At 43.1% G+C, this 22,819-nt stretch overlaps 1 protein-coding gene across 2 annotated transcripts in view; it reads right to left on the bottom strand.

The window, feature by feature from the left end:
* Window positions 1-2,605: 2,605 nt before the first annotated feature.
* Window positions 2,606-22,819, bottom strand: part of WIPF1 (WAS/WASL interacting protein family member 1) — a 132,842-nt gene continuing 112,628 nt past the window's right edge. For both annotated transcript variants that reach the window (XM_082261003.1, XM_082261004.1), the window contains 4 exons: window positions 21,739-22,803; window positions 16,316-16,522; window positions 8,840-8,953; window positions 2,606-3,159 (listed from right to left, as the gene is read on the bottom strand). In XM_082261003.1, the coding sequence (XP_082117129.1) occupies window positions 3,104-3,159; window positions 8,840-8,953; window positions 16,316-16,522; window positions 21,739-22,803 (1,442 nt within the window). In that variant the 3' untranslated portion in view covers window positions 2,606-3,103. The remainder of the gene's footprint in view (window positions 3,160-8,839; window positions 8,954-16,315; window positions 16,523-21,738; window positions 22,804-22,819) is intronic.

Here is a 22,819-nt window from a genome sequence, read left to right as displayed (position 1 = left end):
ACGGTTTGCAGAAGACCACAGGCAATCAAACATATAGCAATAACATTAATATGGTAAATACTGCTGAAAAGAAAAAGATTTTAAAAAAAGAAAAATGCCTTCATTGTATAAAAATCCATAAATGCAATAATTGTATAAAAATAGAAAAAAAAAGTAAATTCAAAATGTAAACTAACATAATATGATTATATATTTAACCAACTTTGTGCTTTTTTGCCTGCATATCTCACAACGAAAAATCTTTGGTAAAGCTAAATAACAAACCTACACCTTTTATGTTATTCTGTGCATTGCTTATCGTGAGGGTGGAGTAAGCAATTTAATGACCACCAGCTCCACCCAAAAATAACCAAACTTCTTATACCTGACTGCAGCAGCTTTCACACAGTTATATGCGTAAGCTTTCATTGTGTCCCTGCCAAAGAGGTGGCAAACTAATGGGAGGAAATGCTCGCTACCGGTGTCTCTAAGAGAGGTACAACAAGTCATTGGGTAATTTAACCTTCACCCTCTGGTGAGTGCATAAGTGAATTAACATTTTAATAATGTAGACTATGTTTAGAAACGTTCCTAAAAAATAGAAATGAAAAAAAGAATGCATCTCACAGTGCAACAAAATACTGTATACTCCAATACTTCTTCAAGTATTGAAGGTGACCTTAAAGACCTTGCTCCGATATAAAAAACTGACAATATTCAGGTCTTTTTTATGCTGGAGTATTTTTTTAAACCAAATATTACAATAAAAAATATATAAAATGCTCAAATCTTTTTAAATTGGTCAGAAAAAAAAAAACCAACTTGCTCTTTACCAGCACAACCATAGACTTGTTGTAAAAGGTATAATTAAAGATCAATCAATCTGAGCATCACTTGTGGTGATTCGGCTATTTAGGGGCTAACTAGACAGTGTTAACTAGCGCTTCCAGCAATACGAAGTGATCAATACTGCACACAAATTTTAAAACATGCTCTCTGTGCAGGTGAACAGCAATCTAGGAAAAAAAGGATACAATACGTATGCACCACATCCACACAACCATTAAGTCTGAGAGAGGATTGTACTGAGTCTTAGTGGTCCAGCGACCATTCAAGCCAATTGGCAATCCTGCATCGTGCAAAAATTGAAACTGACCAATCATTCAACTGCTTTTGTTTGTAAGACCAAGCTGGCTGATTGCTTTGCTGGAAAGCAGATCTAACGATCTAACCTTCTTGAATGCTGAGTCCATTGGTAACAATGGGTATGAAGCCAGTTTTGTAGATGACTTTACAATACAATGGTACCAGATGAAGTTCACAGTTCCTTCAAGTATGGTATTTATAAACACAATCAAAGCAACCAAAGCTATAAAAAAAAAAAAAAAGGAACCCCCCCCAAAAAAACGTACTTTTCTTTCTCTAGATTTGATTTGTACCACACACATATAAACCAATTTGTAAACATAACTGCCTTTTCAGCTTTCTAATTATTCTCAACACCAAACTACCACATTGTAAAACAGCTCTCCAGTGGATAGTATTAGGCTCCATTCACACCTGGGTGTTTTTGAGCGTTTTTCAGCTCCAAAAACGCTAAAAAATACATTCCAAAACGCCCAACAAGTAAAACCCCATTCATTTAAATGGCCCCTGTTCACATCTGAGCGTTTTAACGTCTGAAGCAAAACGCCTGTAGCTGAAAAAAGTACATGAGGTTCTTTTTGGGCTGATTACCAGCGTTTTTGATAGATGTCAATGCCTGCCTCCAAAAATGCCTGAAAGTCGCGGTAAAATCGCGGTAAAAAAACGCTACGCTCAAGTGTGAATGCAGCCTTAAGGATATGGTCATTTTTGTAGGTTTTTCATTTCAGATGTAACTATATGCATCTGGCTTGGTGTGCAAACAGTGAAATTGTTAGCTAGCACTATTCTTAAGTAGCCATACACTGTTAGATTTCTTTTGTTTCAGCCTACGGGGTGAATAAAAGAAATTGAACAGATTCCTCATCCACATTAAACAGTACGGATGTTTGCTGAGATCTGTGGTACCCTCAGACATCCCAGTCATCATCGGATGCTGACAAATTTGGTGGGGTCAGACAACGATCAAACAGTTTTGGTATGTCCGTATTAGGATGAATACCTAATAAAGCTATATATATACAGCACTGCAGATGAATACACTATTTAGAAAATATGAATGACTATTTCTCACAGTGCTTGCCGCACATAATAAAGGCTAAGGAATATCCTTCATAGGTGATGCACATGGTACAACCAGCAACCATGTCACAATAAGCCATTTTGTCCATTCTGTACCTCGAACGCTCAAATAGCTAGGAATAAATGAGAACACAATAATCAAGAAGGCAACTGTTTTCTAAATCTTCACCAACAATTGACTACAACTAGTTAAAATGAACCCGTCGCCAACTAAGCATCTCAGTTGTGCTATATAAAGGTGCCTGCATGTACCTATATAATATGAAAAACTGCTCCCTTTCCCATCCTATATCAGTGGGTTTTCCAATGTTACAATGCTCTTGCTCTGTATACAGATTCAAACTGTATATTTAAGCAAGGCATTAAGGGACAGTCAGAGGAGGCAGGGGAAGGCGACAAAACACTCTGCTGCCAGAAACTTTATCCGCAGAGAATAAGCACCCATTGAGGTGCAAAGAAACATATTTACATCACACTTAAGGCATTTTGCAAGCACCTATGGATGATTCACCTAAGTAAAAAATTTGCATCAGAATAGCAGGATAAAAGAAAGAATTCAAAAGAAAGTACAGCTTTTCTTACTGGATGTGAAAAATCAATATGAGCAGATGTACTAATCTTTTTTTTAGATTCCTGAGAATATCAATCATGTTTAAGAAATGATGTCTTCATAGTCATGGTTGTTTTCGGTTGGTCTTTAACACTGGTTATCCTCAGGACAGAAACACAGCAATGCTGATTGACAGTAACACAACATCCCTCAATAATGCAATGCAACCGTAGAGCAAGATGTATCCACCCCAGTCATTCAGATGATCCTATGTGGTCTTTTTTCCTTTTCTTCCAACATATACAAAAAAGTCAAAGAACATTGGTATCTTTGTTATGGAGATCCTTTTCACCTGGGTATTGGAGGCAAAGGAGGGGCACCTCTCTCTCTTCTGGAAGATCCACCTAGAAAAATCAGATAACATACATGTCAGATAGGATCTAAAACTAATATAAAGCCCCCATAACATCCAAACTCACTTTCTTGGTCCACTCCCAAGTGAACAGACTGCCGTCTCCGTCCACACATGCCTATGTAGCCAGATGGGAGGAGGATTTGAGGGCCCAAAAATTAGAAAAATCCTGGCAAGAAGCGTGGTCCACTATCGGGCCCTGCTCTATTAATGTTACTACATTGGAGTCAGCTTTCAAGGTACTTAACAGATGGTATCATATGTTCCCTGGACATTCGGGCCTATGTTTCAGAGGATGCCGGATTACAAGTGACGTCCTCCATATATGGTGGTCCTGCCCATCCTCCATATATGGTGGACCTGCCCAAAGCTAAACCACTTATTGTCTAAAGTTTTTTCCCTCCTTAAAGCATTATTTGGGATCTGCCTTTCTAGAGACCCCTGGCTAGCAATATTGCATTTCATTAATTTGTGTTACTAAGAAACAGTTCAAGCTTACTCATTTCGTTCTTTTAGTTTCTAAAATGACCATAGCCAAGGAATGGAAAAAACAATTCACCCACTTCTCTAAAATCAAATTCCGATAGTTTCCGTGGATAGTTTTTTCAGTGATTGAACAGTTATCTAGCATCCTCGCTAATAACCATACCAAATGCCGCAAAATTTGGGACCCCTGAATCGCATACTTCCATCTAAAACTAGCTGTCGAATCTGGGCCCTCATTGATCCAGCCGTTAATAATAATATACAATACTTCCCCATGTCATGCACTTCCCCCCCTCCCCCCCTTCCTACATCTCCTTTCTATTTAATTTCTTCCCACTTCTCCCCCTCCATCTTTCCACTCCATCCCATCCTCTCTAGCTTTTTTTTTCTCTCCTTTTCTTTTCTACTTTTTTGTTAATTTCTAGCCATTTCTGGCTCCATCAGCTAGTCACATAAATGCCTTAACTTTGACCGGTCCTCCCTGTTGAGTACCAGATAGATGACATTTTGTGTTCCTATGTTTTGAATGATGACAGGACACTGTTAATGATGGCTATTGTATCGCTTACTGGCGCCATCTACTGACACATCTGTCAAATGTACTGTCATTAAACCTTGAAAAATTCAATAAACACATTGAAACAAAAACTAATATAAAGCCAAGGCTCTATAATTGTTGTTAAGTAATTGCTATGGGTGGACACTAGTAGGATCATATTTTTTGTAATGGCTTAATATAACTTGTCTTGAGTTTCTGTCAACCAACAGTTTCACAATGTTTCTATACAGGGACTGAAGGCAACCCTCATACTCAATAATATAATGTAAATTAAATGTGAAAGAAGTGTACATATAGTCCAATAATCCAGCAGCAATCCTGTCACTAGTGGAAACTCACCGCCGGCAGGATATCATGAAGAAAAGACACCACTCACCTGCTTCTATGGTATAATTTATTGGCTGGTCGGCCAGCGAGTCTTTGTTCCTGTTGCTGATGAGTTGTTAGCAGCAACAGGCAAGTTAGGGACTCAGATGTTTAACATTAGATGCCACACTTTGCAAAGGTGGCAGTGTGGCTTCAGGTGTGTTTGCAAATGTATGCAATAAAATTTTGTTAGTTTATCTCGCTTGAGGTCATTGTAGCCGTGTTAGTGCACTTGCGACAGAGACAATTGAGTACTGTCTGTGATACTTTTTTTATTTACACTAACATACAATTTTTCAGGACAAGCTTTCGGGGTATGTCCCCTTCTTCAAGATCCAAGCAGTACTGATTCACAAAATGTTTAGCAGAATGGTAAAAAAACACAAAATCTCTAAGCCAAAGGAAAAAAAAAATACCATCAAGGAACATAAAGAAGATAGTTTCTGCACACCTGTGGGACATCATTTTTCACAACCGGACCACACTATAGAAGACCTCAATGTTTTAGTTCTTAAAGGGAATTTCAGAAGTATCCAGGAAGAGAAAACTTTTGAATTAAGAATGATACTTCTTTTTGACACAAAAAATAACAGCTTGAATTTAGATATGGGTTTCCTTACTCATTATCCCACAGTTTTACGACCCCCTCTGTGACTATCCCCCCCCCCCCCCACCTTCCCCCCTGTCTTCAGCTCTCCCTCTGTCTTATCTCACTAACTATGCTAGTTTTATTACCATTGCCAGTTAAATTTGTTTATGTTTGTTTGGTTTTCTCTTTTTTTTCCTTTGGCTTAGAGATTTTGTGTTTTTTTTATCATTCTGCTAAACATTTTGTGAATCAGTACTGCTTGGATCTTGAAGAAGGGGACATACCCCGAAAGCTTGTCCTGAAAAATTGTATGTTAGTGCAAATAAAAAAAGTATCACGGACAGTACTCAAATGTCTCTGTTAGTTTATCTCAACATGAACAGTTACCATTGTTGGATTTTGTATAGACACACACTGGAGGTCTTCAGGTTCCTTGAGTGGTATTGGGCTTCTATTGTTTTGCTGTACCTTCAAGGAGAAAGGGTTGCCTCCAAGTTTGGAGCTTAGACATTTTGAGTTGGGTCTTGCACACACTTTGCTCAGAGAGACCTATGTTTTTCTGCAACTGATCAAAGAAAGTCTCCACCAGAGCACTTAGAAAACAATGTTTCCTATGTGCCTCCTTCACACTACAACAGAGAGGAGAGGTACAGGCTAAAGAAGTGCCAAAAAATGCAGCATATCTGTGTGGAATGTTCTGCACCACACTGGAGCTCACCTGAAGCCTGTGTCTGTCTCTGCATCACAGTCTATAGACATTAATGGAATGTTACTTTGTCACATTTAAATAAAGGAAAAAAAGGTTAACATTGCCTTGTGTTGTAAAAACGCACCATCATCACACAACGGACTCCAGCCTGCATGCTAGTGTGAATGGGCTTTCTGGGGGCTTGCTCTTTGTAGAAGTGCGCTGATGTAGCAGTGTGGTAAAGTATTGGTAATCGGTATCGGCGTGTACTTGAAAAAAGTATCATTACTTGTACTCGGTCTTAAAAAAGTGGTATCAGTGCAACCCTAATTCTGAGGATAGCTAGTCTAACCAGTGGCGGCTGGTGCATTGGGGGTGCAGGGGTGCCACCCCCTCCCATCCATGCATCCGGCTCCCTAATCTACATGCAGGGGCGCCGGATGCATGGAGTTCAATGGGGTTTTTTTTTTTTTTTTTTTGGAAGCACGTGATTAGAGCCAGAGGCTCTAATTGGCTTCAAAAAGGGTGGGCTTGGGGAGCAGAGCACTGTGCACTAAGCCCACGCAGTTGTGTGACAATAGCGAATAAATGTTCGCTATTGTCACACGGATCCTCCTCCTGGCCAATCAGGAAGCGTGTCCTGAGACCCGTTTCCCGAATGGGTTAAAAGGAGAAGCCATGGCATTGGCAAGGAGGAGGAGGGAGGAGACTCAGAAGACTTCACTGAGAGGAAGACGCCTCCGTCGCTGTATCCCAGCAGAGTTTGATGGAAAAAGTCTACATCCACTCAACTGCACCAGAAAGCCAGCCTCTATCTGCTTCTTCTCCTGACACTATAGCTGCCCGTCCACATGTCCCGGGTGAGGGGTGAGTGAGCCGGCAACGGGTGTGCGGGCTGGTGTGGTCTGGGGGGGGGGGTGTATGGTGTGTGGGCTGGTGTGGTCTGGGGGGGGGTATGGGGTGGTCTGTCTGCCGCCCCCCCCCCCCCCCGGCCCATGGAGCACCAGCCACCACTGAGTCAAACATAGGCCTTAGTGCATCATTTATAACTCCCCTACCCCAATACATTTCTAATAAGATACACAAAAGTGAGTGCACCCCTCACCATTTTGTAAATATTTTATTATACCTTTTCATGTGACAACACTGAAGAAATGATACTTTTCTACATTGTAAAGTAGTGAGTGTACAGCTTGTATAACAGTGTAAATTTGCTGTCCCCTCAAAATAACTCAACACACAGCCATTAATGTCAAAACCGCTGGCAACAAATGTGAGTACACCCCTAAGTGAAAGTGTCCAAATTGGGCCCAATTAGCCATTTCCCTCCCCGGTGTCATGTGACTCGTTAGTGTTACAAGGTCTCAGGTGTGAATGGGGAGCAGGTGTGTTAAATTTGCTGTTATCGCCCCTACTCTCTCATACTGGTCACTGGAAGTTCAACATGGCACCTCATGGAAAAGAACTCTCTGAGGATATGAAAAAAAGAATTGTTGCTCTACATAAAGATGACCTAGGCTATAAGAAGATTGCCAAGACACTGAAACTGAGCTGCAGCAGGGTGGCCAAGACCATACAGCGGTTTAACAGGACAGGTTCCACTCAGAACAGGCCTCGCCATGGTCGAACAAAGAAGTTGAGTGCACGTGCTCAGTGTCATATCCAGAGGTTGTCTTTGGGAAATAGACATATGAGTGCTGCCAGCATTGCTGCAGAGGTTGAAGGGGTGGGGGGGGGGGGGGGGTTGGGGCGTATAGCCTGTCAGTGCTCAGACTATACGCCGCACACTGCATAAAATTGTTCTGCATGGCTTTCATCCCAGAAGGAAGCCTCTTCTAAGGATGATGCATAAGAAAGCTTGCAAACAGTTTGCTGAAGACAAGCAGACTAAGGATATGGGTTACTGGAACCATGTCTTGTGGTCTGATGAGACCAATATAAACTTATTAAGTTCAGATGGTGTCAAGCGTGTGTGGCGGCAGCCAGGTGAGGAGTACAAAAACAAGTGTGTCTTGCCTACAGTCAAGCATGGTGGTGGGAGTGTCATGGTCTGGGGCTGCATGAGTGCTGTCGGCAGTGGGGAGCTACAGTACATTGAGGGAACCATGAATGTCAACATGTACTGTGACATACTGAAGCAGAGCATGACCCCCTCCCTTCGGAGACTGGGCTGCAGGGCAGTATTCCAACATGATAACAACCCCAAACACACATCCAAGATGACCACTGCCTTGCTAAAGAAGCTGAGAGTAAAGGTGATGGACTGGTCAAGCATGTCTCCAGACCTAAACCATATTGGGCATCTGTGGGGCATCCTAAAATGGAAGGTGGAGGGGCGCAAGGTCTCTAACATCCACCAGCTCTGTGATGTCATCATGGAGGAGTGGAAGAGGACTCCAGTGGCAACCTGTGAAGCTCTGGTGAACTCCATGCCCAAGAGAGTTAAGGCAGTGCTGAGAAATAATGGTGGCCACACAAGATTTTGACACTTTGGGCTCAATTTGGACTTAGGGGTGTACTCACTTTTGTTGCCAGCGGTTTAGACAATAATGGCTGTGTTGAGTTATTTTGAGGGGACCGCAATGTACACTGTTATACAAGCTGTACACTCACTACTTTACATTGTAGCAAAGTGTCATTTCTTCAGTGTTGTCACATGAAAATATATAATAAAATATTTACAAAAATGTGTGGGGTGTACTCACTTTTGTGAGATACTGTATATTTACCTACAATCCCTTTCCTTAAAGAGCTTTAATTAGAATTAATGATACAATTTTCATGGAAGTGAATAGAGCCCAAGGTGTCTTAGTATGCAGCTAATGATGTGTGAAGGTTTTGTGCAATGGTAGTGTGATTTCAGCACAGGCCACACAGTAAAGGTCTCGGAGTGCGGTTGTAGGTGCAATATGTATAAAACATTAGACGTTACTGGGGGTTAAAGAATTGCACAAATCCTTTAAAAAAAAGCAAATTCTACTTACTTCGGCTTTCATTTCTCATGAGTTTACTGGGGTAAGACTTGTTTGTCGGTATGAAGGGTTCTGGTGGTGGCAGATCAGTAAATGGGCGGAATAAAAATCGTCGTTCCCATTCATCTATATATAAAAAAAAAAAAAAGAAAAACATAATAATAATGAAACACACAGATAGCTTTATCCTTTTTGTAGAATACTGTTAAGAATATGATGATTGATATCATACGGAAGGTGAACCCATGAGTTGTGCCCAGCATAAGATTAACCACTTGCCGACCGCCGCACGACTATTTACTGCGGCGGTCAGCCCCTCACAGGCAGAGTGACGTAGTACTACGTCGCTAGCCTGTGAGGGTCTAGGGAGCGAGCGCGCGCCCCCGGAAGCGCGCTCCCGCTCCCGAGTGGTCACGGACCCCCCCGCGCGTGTGACCGGCGAACCCGATGTCCGCCGGTCACTCGGCGATCGTCGGTGCAGAGGGAGAAAGGCAGGCGGCTAATGTAAACAAGCCGCCTGTCATTCTCCCCTGTGTATGAATGGTGATCATACGGTTCTACTATTTAGGACCATTGATCACTGTTCATACAGCTCAAGCCACAGCCAATCACAGTTAGAATCACGTCCCTAGGGACACACATAACCCCTCCCTCTCAAAAAAAGTTAACCCCTTCACTGCCAGTGTAATTTTACAGTAACAGTGCATATGTATAGCACTGATTACTGTAGAAATGTCACTGGTAACCCAAAAGTGTCAAAAATTTCAGTCAAGGGTCCGATCTGTCCGCTGCAATGTCGCAGTACCGCAAAAAAAATTGCAGATCGCCGCCATTACGCGTTAAAAAAAAAACAACAAAAATGACAAAAATCTTTCCCTTTGTTAGTAAACCCGATAACTTTTTCGCAAACCAATCAAAATACGCTTTTTGCAATTTTTTTTACCAAACATATGTAGCATAAAACAAATTGGCCGAAAATGTTAAAAAATTTTGATTTTTACATTTTTTTGGGGAATTTCATATAAAAAAAATGTGAAAAATATTGTTATTTTGCACAATTGACGCTCTTTTTTTGTTTATAGCGCATGATCAAAAAATCGCACAGGTGATCAAATACCACCAAAAGAAAGCTCTGTTTGTGGGAAAAAAAGGACGTCAAATTCGTTTGGGTACAGCGTCGCACGACCGCGCAATTGTCCATTAAAGTCACGCAGTGCCGAATCGCAAAATAGACCCTGGTCAGGAAGGGGGTAAAATCTTCCGGGGCTTAAGTGGTTAAGAGACTATAAAAGAAAATAATTTATGAAATGTCTCAGGCTATCTATAAGCTTTCACCCTGCACACCCATTCTTTATATAGGCCATGAAATCCTGACTGATTTGAATTTTATGTAATATTAGGTTACATTGACATACAGTAGATCCTAAAATGTATGTAATCCCTAACAATATACAGTGCTGTGCAAAAGTTTTAGGCAGGTGTAAAATGCTGTCAAATAAGAATGCTTTCAGAAATAGAAGTGTTAATAGTTTATTTAAATTAAATAACAAAATGAGTAAAAAACGTAAATGAACAGAAAAGAAATCCAAATCAAATAAATATTTGGCGTGACCACTCTTTGCCTTCAACACAGCATCAATTCTCCTTAGGTAGACTTGCACACAGTTCATGAAGGAACTTGGCAGGTAGGTTGTTCCAAACATCTTGGCAGACTAACCACAGATCTTCTGTGGATGTAGGCTGTCTTAAATCTTTGCAGTCTGTTTTTATGTAGATTTTGCACAGGGTCCAAACTTTTTTTGGAATTGGAGTTGTGTAAACATCCCAGGTGTCACTCTAGATCAAAATTGTAGGTATTGTTCAATGGAAGATTAATGTGTGACTATAAATGATGGATTTTTATTAAACATGGTGCACCAGTTACTACTAGCAGTAAGCTTTTTATCACATTATCTAGGCTAAATTTACAAAGCTTTAACACAAGGATAAGGCTCTCTAATTAAACTGTAACTTTATGCTGAAAAATAAACAGGCAGGATTTTTAATGTTGAAGAGACATGCCTTGTCTCTTCTACATTAAAGTTGCTGTCTGGCCTGTCGGCCCCTGTACAGCGAGCTGTATATGCGCAGCTCATTGTACAAATTCGTCTATGCCAAAGCTGATGGATCTCCCGCACATATGCAGAATGATGTCATCTCAGTCTGGCCAATGACAGCACCCGCCAATCGAGACCCGGAAGCCGTCCACCCGAAGATGTCAGGGGCCAATAGGGAGCTGTGAGATGCCACATCGCTGGCCCAAAGGTGAATATAGTTTGGCTTTAAAGCGGAGTTCCACCCCAAAGTGGAACTTCCGTTTTAGGTAGGAATAACCCCCTGACATGCCACATTTGGCATGTCATTTTTTTGGGGGGGGGGGGGAGCGGGTACCTAGTTTTGACATGTACCCGCTCTCACTTCCGCTCGGAGCGCCGCGGCGCCCTGAGCGGAAGTTCTCCTCTCCCCCTCCCTCCCTGCAATCTTCTGGGACATGTCAGAGGTACCAGAAGATTGCCGGCCAATCACGACGCGTAGCGCAACTCGCGCATGCGCAGTGCGTACCCGGCTGTGAATCCGCAAACTGTCACAGCCGGGTGCCCACACCAGTGATGCCGCAGAGCAGAGAGGGAGAAGAGCGAGGCTTCGGGCGGCTGCATCGCTGGACCGTTGGACAGGTGAGTGTGTTTAGGCTGGAACTCCGCTTTAAGTTGTGTGGCTGAAATTTTTAGATCACATTGGATTAGCTGAAAATAACTGCCACCTTTTGGAAACGCATATACTCCTCCTAGTGTGTCAGCTTTTTGAATTGATGTCTGTACAGTGTCTCCTGTCACAGCTCTCAATAACCCCTAGATAGCAGCTGTGTAAAAATCCTTAAAACTAAACCTTACCCATAACAACTTGATAAAAAATAATGTTCTTTGGCAAGGAACATACATTCCACAATAATAATTCTGCTACCAAAATAAGTGTGTGCTGTAAATTGCCTGCAGCATTGCTCCTGTTTCTTCTTGCTGGAGGTTGCAATTTTAATGAAGCCCAGAGCCCTTTAGCAGAAGTAAATCATAAAGCAGATCTAAACCCATCTATTTAACAGTTTCAAAAAACAGTTACATTCTTGGAATGTTGGGATTGTTAACTGTCACATTTGCTTGTGTTCTCAACCAAACTGCCAATCCATCAAGTGGCTGGTGTCATAACTGATCACATGCGCAGCACCACTGCATTTGCAGATCAAAACAGAAGCAACTTCCTTGGCTGTAAAGGATAAGAGGGTTTAATCCCGCTTTAAAGTAGATGTAAACCCGATTCATGAAATTTGACCTGGGCACACATGTCTGTAGTGTTTACTTATCTCTCTCGAAAGCATGATTTTCTGCTGCTCTGTTCTTCTGTTATCAGCATGATAACTTCCGGCAAGTTCTCTGACACAAGAGATAAAAGCAGCTGAAAATTTGTGTCGGGGTGGGTGCTATAAATAGATTAGCAGAGAGCTGGTCTATTCACAGCACAGCTCTGCAAGTATCTTTGTTCTTCTGCCTATGTGGAGGGGGATGGGTTCCATCCCAGTGTATGCCAGGACTTCACTCCCACAGCTGAAACAGGAAGAACAAATTCTAACACAATGTGCACTGAAGACAGCAGATATACATGTAAAACGTATGTAGAAAGATTTGTTTTATCGCTGTGTATCATCTGAGGCTGTTCACTCAACTGGGTATATGTGAGGGTTTACATCTACTTTAAGGCTGTCAGCAGATCAGCCTCTACAAATTCTGAGGTGCCTAACATAGAGAGCGGTTGAGCATGCGCAGAGCATGGTGAGACAGTGTATTTTTGGATTCTATCAGTATAGTCACTTATTTTTAATGTTTTACATGGCTATACATGCAAAAGAGGCCAACCTGAAGTGCTCTAGCAGGACTTTATTTTCTGACTATCACCCAAACAGGACTTCAAACATAGCTGCCTTTGTTCAGATGATAAAATTAGTAGACACTGGATTGCTGGGAAGACAGGTATTTTTTGAACTAGCAAAAATGTTCTTAAAAATGAAAACTAATGTAGCCACCACATTTAATAACTGGTAAGCTGCAATATTATAAATGTTTGTACTTGGGTTTAGTTATCCTTCATCCTTCAGCAGAAATAGTGTACCTTTGTAGTAAGGTAGTTCTAAAGCCAAACGTTTTTTTTTTTTTTTTTTACCTTAAAGCATTCCCTGCAAGGTAAAAAAAACTCTGCACTAACTGGGGATGATTCAGTGTTATCCTGGCTGCAGCTCTTGTCCCTTCACCTGGTATTAAAGGGGACACAGGCAGCCATAGGCTCCTTCTGTTGTTAGTCAAATCCTGTGAGGAGTGGTGGACGTGGCTGAGCCACACTCTGTGTATCTATGGACGCACACAGCCTGGCTTAAGGAGAGTGCCTACATGGGTGCCCCCATAGTACACGGCTTGCTATGGGGGCAACTGGCAGTAGAAGGAGGACAGAGTGCTGGTGGTTGACTCCAAAAGAGTTAAGGGACCGCTCTTTTCAATACCATTGCACAGTGCAGGTAAATATAACCTCTTTTTTATTTTAATAAAAACCAAATAATATCACTTTAAGTCTGCCTGGATACAACAATATTAAAATCTTCTTTTGGAATGGAATTATTATTTTTTTATTGGCTGGCAGTAAACTTTCATAACATAGCACAACAAGCTGTCAGCCAACAGAAGAAAAAAAAAATAAAATAATTCCAGACAGTCTGAAAAGGAGGGATGATGCCAATGTTTCCAAGCAGGACCGGCGCTCCTGCTAGGCGAACTAGGCAACCGCCTGGGGCGCACTGCTGCTTAGGGGGCGCAGCTACAGCCGCTGGTTTCCCTACTAGCCTGGCTGCCACCCTAGGGTGACCAGATGTCCACGGTGCACCGTGAACTGGGGCAGGGGGGGCGCCATACTTCCCGCTTGGGCTGCGCCATACTTCCCGCTTGGGCTGCCTCCGGAGGGGAGGGGGGGGGGAGATGAGGATTAGAGTGCTGCATGATTACAAAAAGCCAAGTTCTTCTGCTTACCCGGCGGCGAGGCTGTCATACGAAGTCCCGCCTCTTGGACCGGCTCCTACCTATGATAGACAAAACACTGGTGACTGTGCCAGTCCAGGAGGTGGGACTTGGTATGACAGCCTCCCCACTGGGTAAGCAGAAGAACTTGGCTTCATGTAATCATGTTGCGCTCTAATCCCCATGCATTGGTCACTCTGCATTATTGGGGGCACTGGTCACTCTGCATTGGATGGGTGCACTGGTCACTTTGCATTGTTGGGGGCACTGGTCACTCTGCATTGGATGGGGGCACTGGTCACTCTGCATTAATGGGGGCACGGGTCACTTTGCATTTTTGGGGGCACTGGTCACTCTGTATTGGATAGGGGCACTGGTCACTTTGCATTGGATAGGGGCACTGATCAATCTGCATTGAATGGGGGCACTGGTCACTCTGCATTGAATGGGGGCACTGGTCACTCCGCATTGTTGGAGGCACTGGTCACTCCGCATTGTTGGGGGCACTGGTCACTCTGCATTAATGGGGGCACTTGTTACTCTGCATTGGATGGGGCACTGGTCACTCTGCATTAATGGGGGCACTTGTCACTCTGCATTAATGGGGGCACTTGTCACTCTGCATTAATGGGGGCACTGGTCACTCTGCATTGGATGGGGGCACTGGTCACGCTGCATTAATGGGGCACTGGTCAAGCTGCATTAATGGGGGCACTTGTCACTCTGCATTAATAGGGGCACTGGTCACTCTCCATTGGATGGGGGCACTGGTCACTCCGCATTGGATGGGGCACTGATCACTCTGCATTAATTGGGGCACTTGTCACTTCGCATTAATGGGGGCACTGGTCACTCTGCATTGGATGGGGGCACTGGTCACTCTGCATTCATGGGGGCACTGGTCACTCTGCATTCATGGGGGCACTGGTCACTCTGCATTGGATGGGGGTACTGGTCACTTTGCATTGGATGGGGGCGCTGGTCACTTTGCATTGGATGGGGGCACTGGTAACTCCGCATTAATGGGGGCACTGGTCACTCCGCATTAATGGAGGCACTGGTCACTCCGCATTAATGGAGGCACTGGTCACTCTGCATTGGATGGGGGCACTGGTCATTCTGCATTGGATGGGGGCACTGGTCACTCTGCATTGGATGGGGGCACTGGTCACTCTGCATTGGATGGGGGCACTGGTCACTCTGCATTGGATGGGGCACTGGTCACTTTGCATGAATGGGGGCACTGGTCACTCTGCATGAATGGGGGCACTGGTCACTCTGCATGGATGGGAGCACTGGTCACTCTGCATGGATGGGAGCACTGGTCACTCTGCATTGGATGGGGGCACTGGTCACTCTGCATTCATGGGGGCACTGGTCACTCCGCATTAATGGGGGCACTGGTCACTCTGCATTAATGGGGCACTGGTCACTCTGCATCAATGGGGGCACTGCGAGTAATGCAAGTATAGGGGGGAGTATGGGGAATGCATTGAGTGTGCTGCGAGTATAGGGAAATAGGGACATTTTGAAGATTTTTTTAAATTTATTGGGGGGGGGGAGGCGTGCAAGTAGCTGGTCTTGCCTAGGGTGCATAATAGTCTAGCACCGGCCCTGTTTCCAAGCAGACTTAAAGCTTAACTCCACTTTTGTAGGGAAAAAACATTACCCTCTGGGTGGCCTTTGTACATTGCAGGGATAATAACACTCTTCATTGCAGATTCCTGCCTTTTGTTATTCTGAAAAAATCCCTGTTTGTTCCTCTGTGCCTCTGTGCTGAGTGGGTCTAATGGAAGTGGTTTCATAATTATCAATCAGCTGTGCAGCTGCTGAACACTAATGAGGAAATCTGCTGGGCCTGCATCCCTTTAGAAGTGTTCCTATTGGGAGTATCTCACAAAAAATGACATTTTTGTTACAGGGGATGCCTATAATCTGACTTATATCTTAGGCAGACTTCTGGGAAAATTGGTGAGCCAATCACACAAGCAGGAAATTATGTTTCTTGGGTGTGGTCAGTATACATTCTGTGTACAGAACAACTCCAGGTAGCCATATTGCACTGCATTTTTAGAAAATGACTGAGCTGCAGATTGAAAAGGAAAGGTCATTTTTAATAACATTCAATTACAATATGACTTGTGTCGCAATTGTATACGCTATAGTATTTTTTTTATTTTTTATTTGCTATTTTGTTCCCCATGAGAGTGGAGTTAGTCTTTAGAGTAGATTTTTAACCAGAATTTTCAGCTGCTATCTAGGAATTGCAAAGAGTTGTAACAGGAAGACCTACAACCACCTCTATACAAGGGTACTGTTAGAGGGTATAGAACAAGGAAATATAAAGTTTTTTTTTTTTGCTATTATCAAATGCATGTTTTATTGTAGGTACACTTACCTTCACCAGATGAATCTTGATAACCATTTCTTATAGAAGAAGAGGGTGGTGGCGGGGGCAGAGGCCCTAAGTTTGGCCTTTCTGGAGGTGGTGGTGGTCTGGAGACAGTTCTGGGGGATTCTGCTCCAGGTTTCATTGGAGGCTGAGGCATTGATCCCCTAGGAGAAAATCCATTTCTATTGGCAGGGGGAGGCGGAGGAAGTTGTCCTACACAGAAGCAGATTTAAGATACATAACTATTATATACCTACATACCGAGTGAATGAAAAAACTATCAGCGCAATAAGAATAATGATGTGAATGTAAATAACTATGATTGTATTATTCCGGCTGCTCTCATTTCAATGTGTTTCCACTACACAATAAAACATAAATAACAGAAAAAAAGTGCTGCGCCAGATCCCTATGGCTCCTTTCACACGGTCCGCCTCCGTCAGCGGACTCCGTGCTGCTCAGCGGGGGATCGATAAACTGATCCCCACTGAGCAGGCAGGTGACAGCTCCCTCTGCTCTGTGTGCGGAGAGGGAGGTGTCAGAGCCCCGCTGCTCTCTATGGGGGAATCGGATATGAGCGGACTGCCTGCCTGCTCTCATCCGATCCGATCCTCTGGATGGATGGAGAATAGGGTTTCCATCCGTCCAGATTTCACAGACAGGATCGGATGCGGATGGCAGTGGACATGTCTCCACTGACATCCGCTGCCCCATAGGAATGCATGGAGGTTCCGATCAGATCCGCCTAAAAAACTGACCGGCGGATCTGATCGGATCGTTCGTGTGAAAGAGGCCTATAAATTCATTAATAAATCCACAGTGTATATCTTCCGTGTGTAAAAAGGAATAATACTCAGATGGAGATCTGGGGCTGGATGCTCATCACAGATATCGACAAAGATTCACTTATGCCCCGTACACACGTACCGATTGTCGGCCGTAAATATTCGGCCGACGACCGATCGGCCGATTGTAGGCTTGTTAGTATGATGCTTCCGACAGCCGACAGCGCATTTTCAGCCGAACAGAATCTGTCGTGCAAGCATTAAAATTTTTGTTGGCCAACACCAGAACGGCCGATTGTTCGCCAGTCAGTACAGATTTCGGCCAACAGACAGCAGATTTGCAAGACTGGGCATGCTCAGAGAAGAAAAAAGACAAGGAAAGTTAACCATCACATGACATCACTTCTGCAGTCGGCTGTTGTTGGCCGACAAAATTTGTGTGCAGTCTTTTGCAGTTTTCAACAGACACGACAGCCCTGGACAAAAGACGGCCGATCGTTCGGCCGACGATCGGTACGTGTGTACGAGGCATTACAATCCAGATATGGCATGGGTACATGAGGAAATAAAGAAACGCATCTAGTGCTCTCTATATATTTCCAAGGTAAGTTTATTTAAAAAGTAGGCAACTTGCAAATACGGCGCTACAGCAGTGCAAACTATAGCAGCGTTCACAGTGTTCACAGCGGGGAAACAATGTGATGTAGACTGGCAGGCCCCGCCCCCTATATATAGAGAGCACTAGATGTGTTTCTTTATTTCCTCATGTACCCATACCATATCTGTATTGTAAGTGAATCTTTGTTGAGTATTATCCCTGAAGGGAACTGCTTAACCTGACCCACTGGTAACACAGGGGTCAGACTGGAAGGTGAGAGGCTTGATTGCATAAGTACTTGAAAGGAGGTGAGCTGCTTAAAGAGCACCAGTCCCTTGGAGCACCTTCAATGAGTGGAGTGAAGCACTTATTGTTTGAGCACAGCACATATTAATTGATTGGGACATTTGTAGCACCTATTCCTTGTAAAGCCCCGTACACACACACAGATCGTCGTCATACAAATGTTCGTCTTTTCTCCCCGGGATGTCGGTGTCTGTTGAAAAGTGCAAAGACAGCACAAGGACAGCACAAGAATTTTGTCCGCAGACTTCAGCTGACTGCAGAAGTGATGTCATGTAATGGTTAACTTTCCCTGTGTTTTTTATTTTCTGAGCATGCCCAGTCTTGCAAATCTGCGGTCTGTCGGCTGATTTCTGTACTGACAGGCGAACAATCGTCCGTTCTGGTGTCTGCAGACAAAAATTTTCATGTTTGCAAGAAAGACTCTTGTCCGCGGATTGTGTGCAGACAGCTGTCGGAGGCACCATACTAACACGCGTACAATCGGCAGATCTTTCGTCCGCCGACGTTTGTATGACGACGATCTGTGTGTGTGTACGGGGCTTTAAAAAGGATTTTGTGTGGGACTTTCCTTAGTTATTTTGCATTTTGCACCATTTCATTATTTATATATTGGGATTATTATATTCACAGTGCCATTTGTGTAAACTTTCACCACACTATTTGCACGATTTATTATTTATAGTGATATTTTATTTTATTTGGTTTATATGATTTGAGTCACTATTGCACTTTGTATACTTTGGCGCAGCATTATTGAGTTATTTGATTGCATAGGTGGTGGAACACGGAGCACTTTGATTTGATTTATGAGCACGGAAGGTGGACACTGCTTGAGTCAATTTGATTATTCATAGACCGTTTATATTTTATATGATTGCTTCACTGATTTATTCATATGTGGAAGCACAATGCTGGATTTATTTATTGATTTGTTCATTACAATGTTTGATGCACTTTATTAATCAGAATACTTATTCCTTTTTTTACACGGAATATATACACTGTGGATTTATTTATGAATTTTTACACTGTTTGATGTAATTTATCAATTGTATATTTATTTATTTAAGTACGGATTTTCACTTATTGATATAGTGATCTGGCGCAGCACTCTTTTCTGGTATTTATATCTACATACCAGTCCAGCATAGTGACCTAGAACATAACATTGCCACCTATCTTCAAGTATGAAAAGCTGCTTGTATGTATGTCTGAACACTTGGGGTACCCGCATAAATCATTCTATTAATTTATTAACTTACTTGTCATGATAAAAATTGCACATTTAGTGTGTGTATGTACTACTGTATGTTTATAATTATTCCTCTACTTCATACATATTTGCTGGAAGCATTTGTTACAGACCAAAAATCTTCACTAATACACAGCAACGGATTAGCAAGCAGCTTTAAAAGTATATCTAAATCCAAGTACAAAAATGTAATATACTGCAGCTAACCAGTCCTTTGATGTGTTGGTTGCATTCGATTTCTTTGTATCAGGCCTTTTTTTTTGCACTTTTTAATTCTGCGAAAAAGCAAACTTGCTGTCCCTGGTTGGCTATGCACATCCACTGTATCTATGAAGGGAACCATGGATGCCACTGGACTATGGACATTGAAAGACAATAAGAGAAGGGCGCACGGACCTAGTGCATTACCCCTAAAAAGGTTTATTAAAATGTAAAAAAAAATGTATATTATACTCACAAAACAATTGTACACTAGTCTTGCGCCCTAGGCGACTGCATGGGTCGCCTTATAGGTAGCGCCGGCCCTGACACTAGATAGCACACATGTAAACATGATCAACACAAGATCTCCAAGGTAGCCAAGGCACTACGCGGTGCTGCATAGCATGCAGATGTCTGCACTGATCTGCTGAGGCTAGGCTGACGTGTTTCGAGGGTGAACCCTCTTCCTCAGAGGCAGAAAGGTGGCTCTGAAGAAGAGGGTTCGTCCTCGAAACGCATCAGCCTAGCCTTAGCAGATCCATCCAGACATCTGCATGCTAAGCAGCACCGCGCAGTGCCTTGGCTACCTTGGAGATCTTGTGTTGATCATGCTTACATGTGTGCTATCTACAATTATTTTGTGAGTATAATATACATTTTTTTTTTTTAAATTAATAAACCTTTTTAGTGGTAATGCACTAGGTCGGTGCACCCTTCTCTTATTGTTGCCTTTTAGTGTGTTTGGATACCCTTGGACCCGAGGGGGCAGCAAGACCACACGTGATACCAACAAAAGACCATTGAACACCTATATATATATATATATATATATATATATATATATATATATATATATATTCTATTCTCCCATCATACACCACTTGAGCGCAGGAGATATGTTTTAAACTTTGGACTATGGACATGTCTGCCTTTGTTCATCTCCATTACATGGGGGCTAGGGAGATTAGTCGTTTATACAAGAATGATAAGATTGTTTTTGCTTTCTGTCCAGCTCACAGGGAATGACAAGGACACTGCATTTCTAGCAAAATCAACAGCTCATTTTATATACTTGCTGAGGACTGATAAGATGCAATGTTTTACCTTTTTTTGTCTTTGGGTTTAGTTATTTTAACCCTTTTACTGCCATCACCATAAGACTTAAGATGATGGCAGCGGGGGGGGGGGGGGGGGTTTACACACACACTCCCAGCAGCTGCCAGGAATATGTGAAAAAACCGACAGCTGGCTTGTATACTTCGCAATCTAATTGTTGGACTGCTAGTAAATGCGATTTGACGGCCGTCACAGCACGGAATGTGCCCCCTGCTTCAACTGAAGGTAGGTGGGACATCAGGGGTCTAAAAGAACTCTGATGTCTCATTAAAGAGAACCCGTCTTAAAAACATTATATCAAATAGGGGACTTTTTGCCCTCTATGTAATATAAATAAAGTTTTACTGAATGTAAAAAAAAATGTCAAAAAATAAAGTTACACCTAAGTGCTTAAAACCCCCACCAAAAAAAATATTAGTACGCACACGGGAATGTAAATGCATCTGTTTGGAGCACCTATGTTCAACAATGTTACAAATCACCGCACACACCAGAGTGAGAGCAAACATTCTAGGGCCATTTTTCATGGTTAACTCTAAACAAATCATATAATAAAGTGTTGCCTATGGAAAATGTAGGGTACCGAAGTTTGTTATCGTTTTGCGGGCGCATGCAAATTTAAAGCTTGCCATGTTGGGTATCTGTCTACTCGGTGCAACCTCATCTTTTATTCTTTACCAAAAACTGGGTAATCTATTATGTTTTTGTGCTTCAATGTCATTTTTTACTGAAATGTTACGCTTGATAAACTGTTGCGCAAGTATTGTGTGACATAAAAAATGTATTCTTCAGGGTCTCTGCTTTTAGATAAAATTTAATGTTTGAGGGCTTTTACTAGTCTTCAGCCCTAAAATGATTTTTTAAAAACATGTGTGCAAAATAGCGCAATAATGACTCTGGCAGTGAAAGGGTTAAGGGTATATTTTCTCACTTCTCAGTGATGATCCAATTAGCTGTGGGAAGGGGATTCCCCATTCTTCAGCTGCACATACACAAAGGGGCAGGGAAGCCTGTGACATCAGTGACCTAACATGGGTCTTATTAGACTATATTAGATCACTGACATTGGCCATATTAGCACTCTCACAGTACTAGAACATCTAGATGTCAGATCCTACATATTGGTGGCTAACATGATATAATTTATATGATATCAGGTAAAGTTGCTTACCGGTTCTTGAAGGTGGGTCTCTAGATGGTGGTGGAGGTGGACCAGACCGGCTAGAGAGCGCAGCAGGTGGTGGTGGAGCAGGTAAGGATGAAAAGGAAGGATTCCTTTGAGGAGGTCTTGGCATATCATCAAAATTGGAAGGGGTAGGAGGAAGTGGAGGAGGTCCAGGGCGGCCTGGTGGCAGAGGAGGTCCCTGGATAGATGAATTAGGTCTAGGTGTGGAAGGAACTGGTGGCTTATTGTTTTGAGGTGGGGGAGGTGGGGGTCCATCTCTTCCAAGTGGAGGTCTGTTGCCCATTGGAGGAGGAGGAGGCCTGTCATCATCTCTACCAAATGGTGGTCTATGTCCTGTTGGAGGTGGAGGTGGTCGATCATCATCTCGGCCAAATGGAGGCCTATGTCCTGCTGGAGGAGCGGGGGGCCTGTCATCTTCTCTGCTAAATGGTGGTCGGTTTCCTGCTGGAAGAGGCGGTGGCCGGTCATCATCTCTACCAAATGGAGGTCTATGTCCTGCTGGAGGGGGTGGCGGCCTGTCATCATCTCTGCTGAGAGGTGGTCTATTTCCTGTTGGCGGAGGTGGTGGTCTGTCATCATCCCTACTGAATGGTGGCCTGTTTCCTGTTGGAGGTGGTGGTGGTCTGTCATCCATGGAACGACTAGGTGTGTGAGGAAGTGATGGCTTGTTCATAGAAGGAAGTGATGGAGGCATTGATGGAGATGTTCTGGTATTACCACCAAATCCAGGACTTTTATTCAAAAACATAGGTGAAGGAGCAGATCCTGTGCTCATCTGCCTGTTTCCAGCAGGGACTGGTGGAGGACCTCTGTTGTAAAGACTTGATGGGGCGGGCCTCGGTGTATTTGGAACTGAAGGTGGTGCATTTTCTGATTTAGGACTAAAATCATTCCTTGGAGGAGGTGGCATGCGGTTTCTCTGTAGTTCTGGGGCACTACTTCTTATGCCCGGTTGAGGCAGAGGACCTCTTGCACTTGGTGGGGCAAAAGGTCTAGGAGTGGTTGTTCTTCCACCAGGAGGCAACATTGGTGGTCTGCTACCCACTGAATCTACAAATGACAGAAT

Source organism: Pelophylax lessonae, assembly GCF_965119305.1.
Source record: "Pelophylax lessonae genome assembly, chromosome: 6".
Classification (NCBI taxonomy): Eukaryota; Metazoa; Chordata; class Amphibia; order Anura; family Ranidae; genus Pelophylax; species Pelophylax lessonae.
This window is presented reverse-complemented; position numbering and strand designations above follow the sequence as displayed.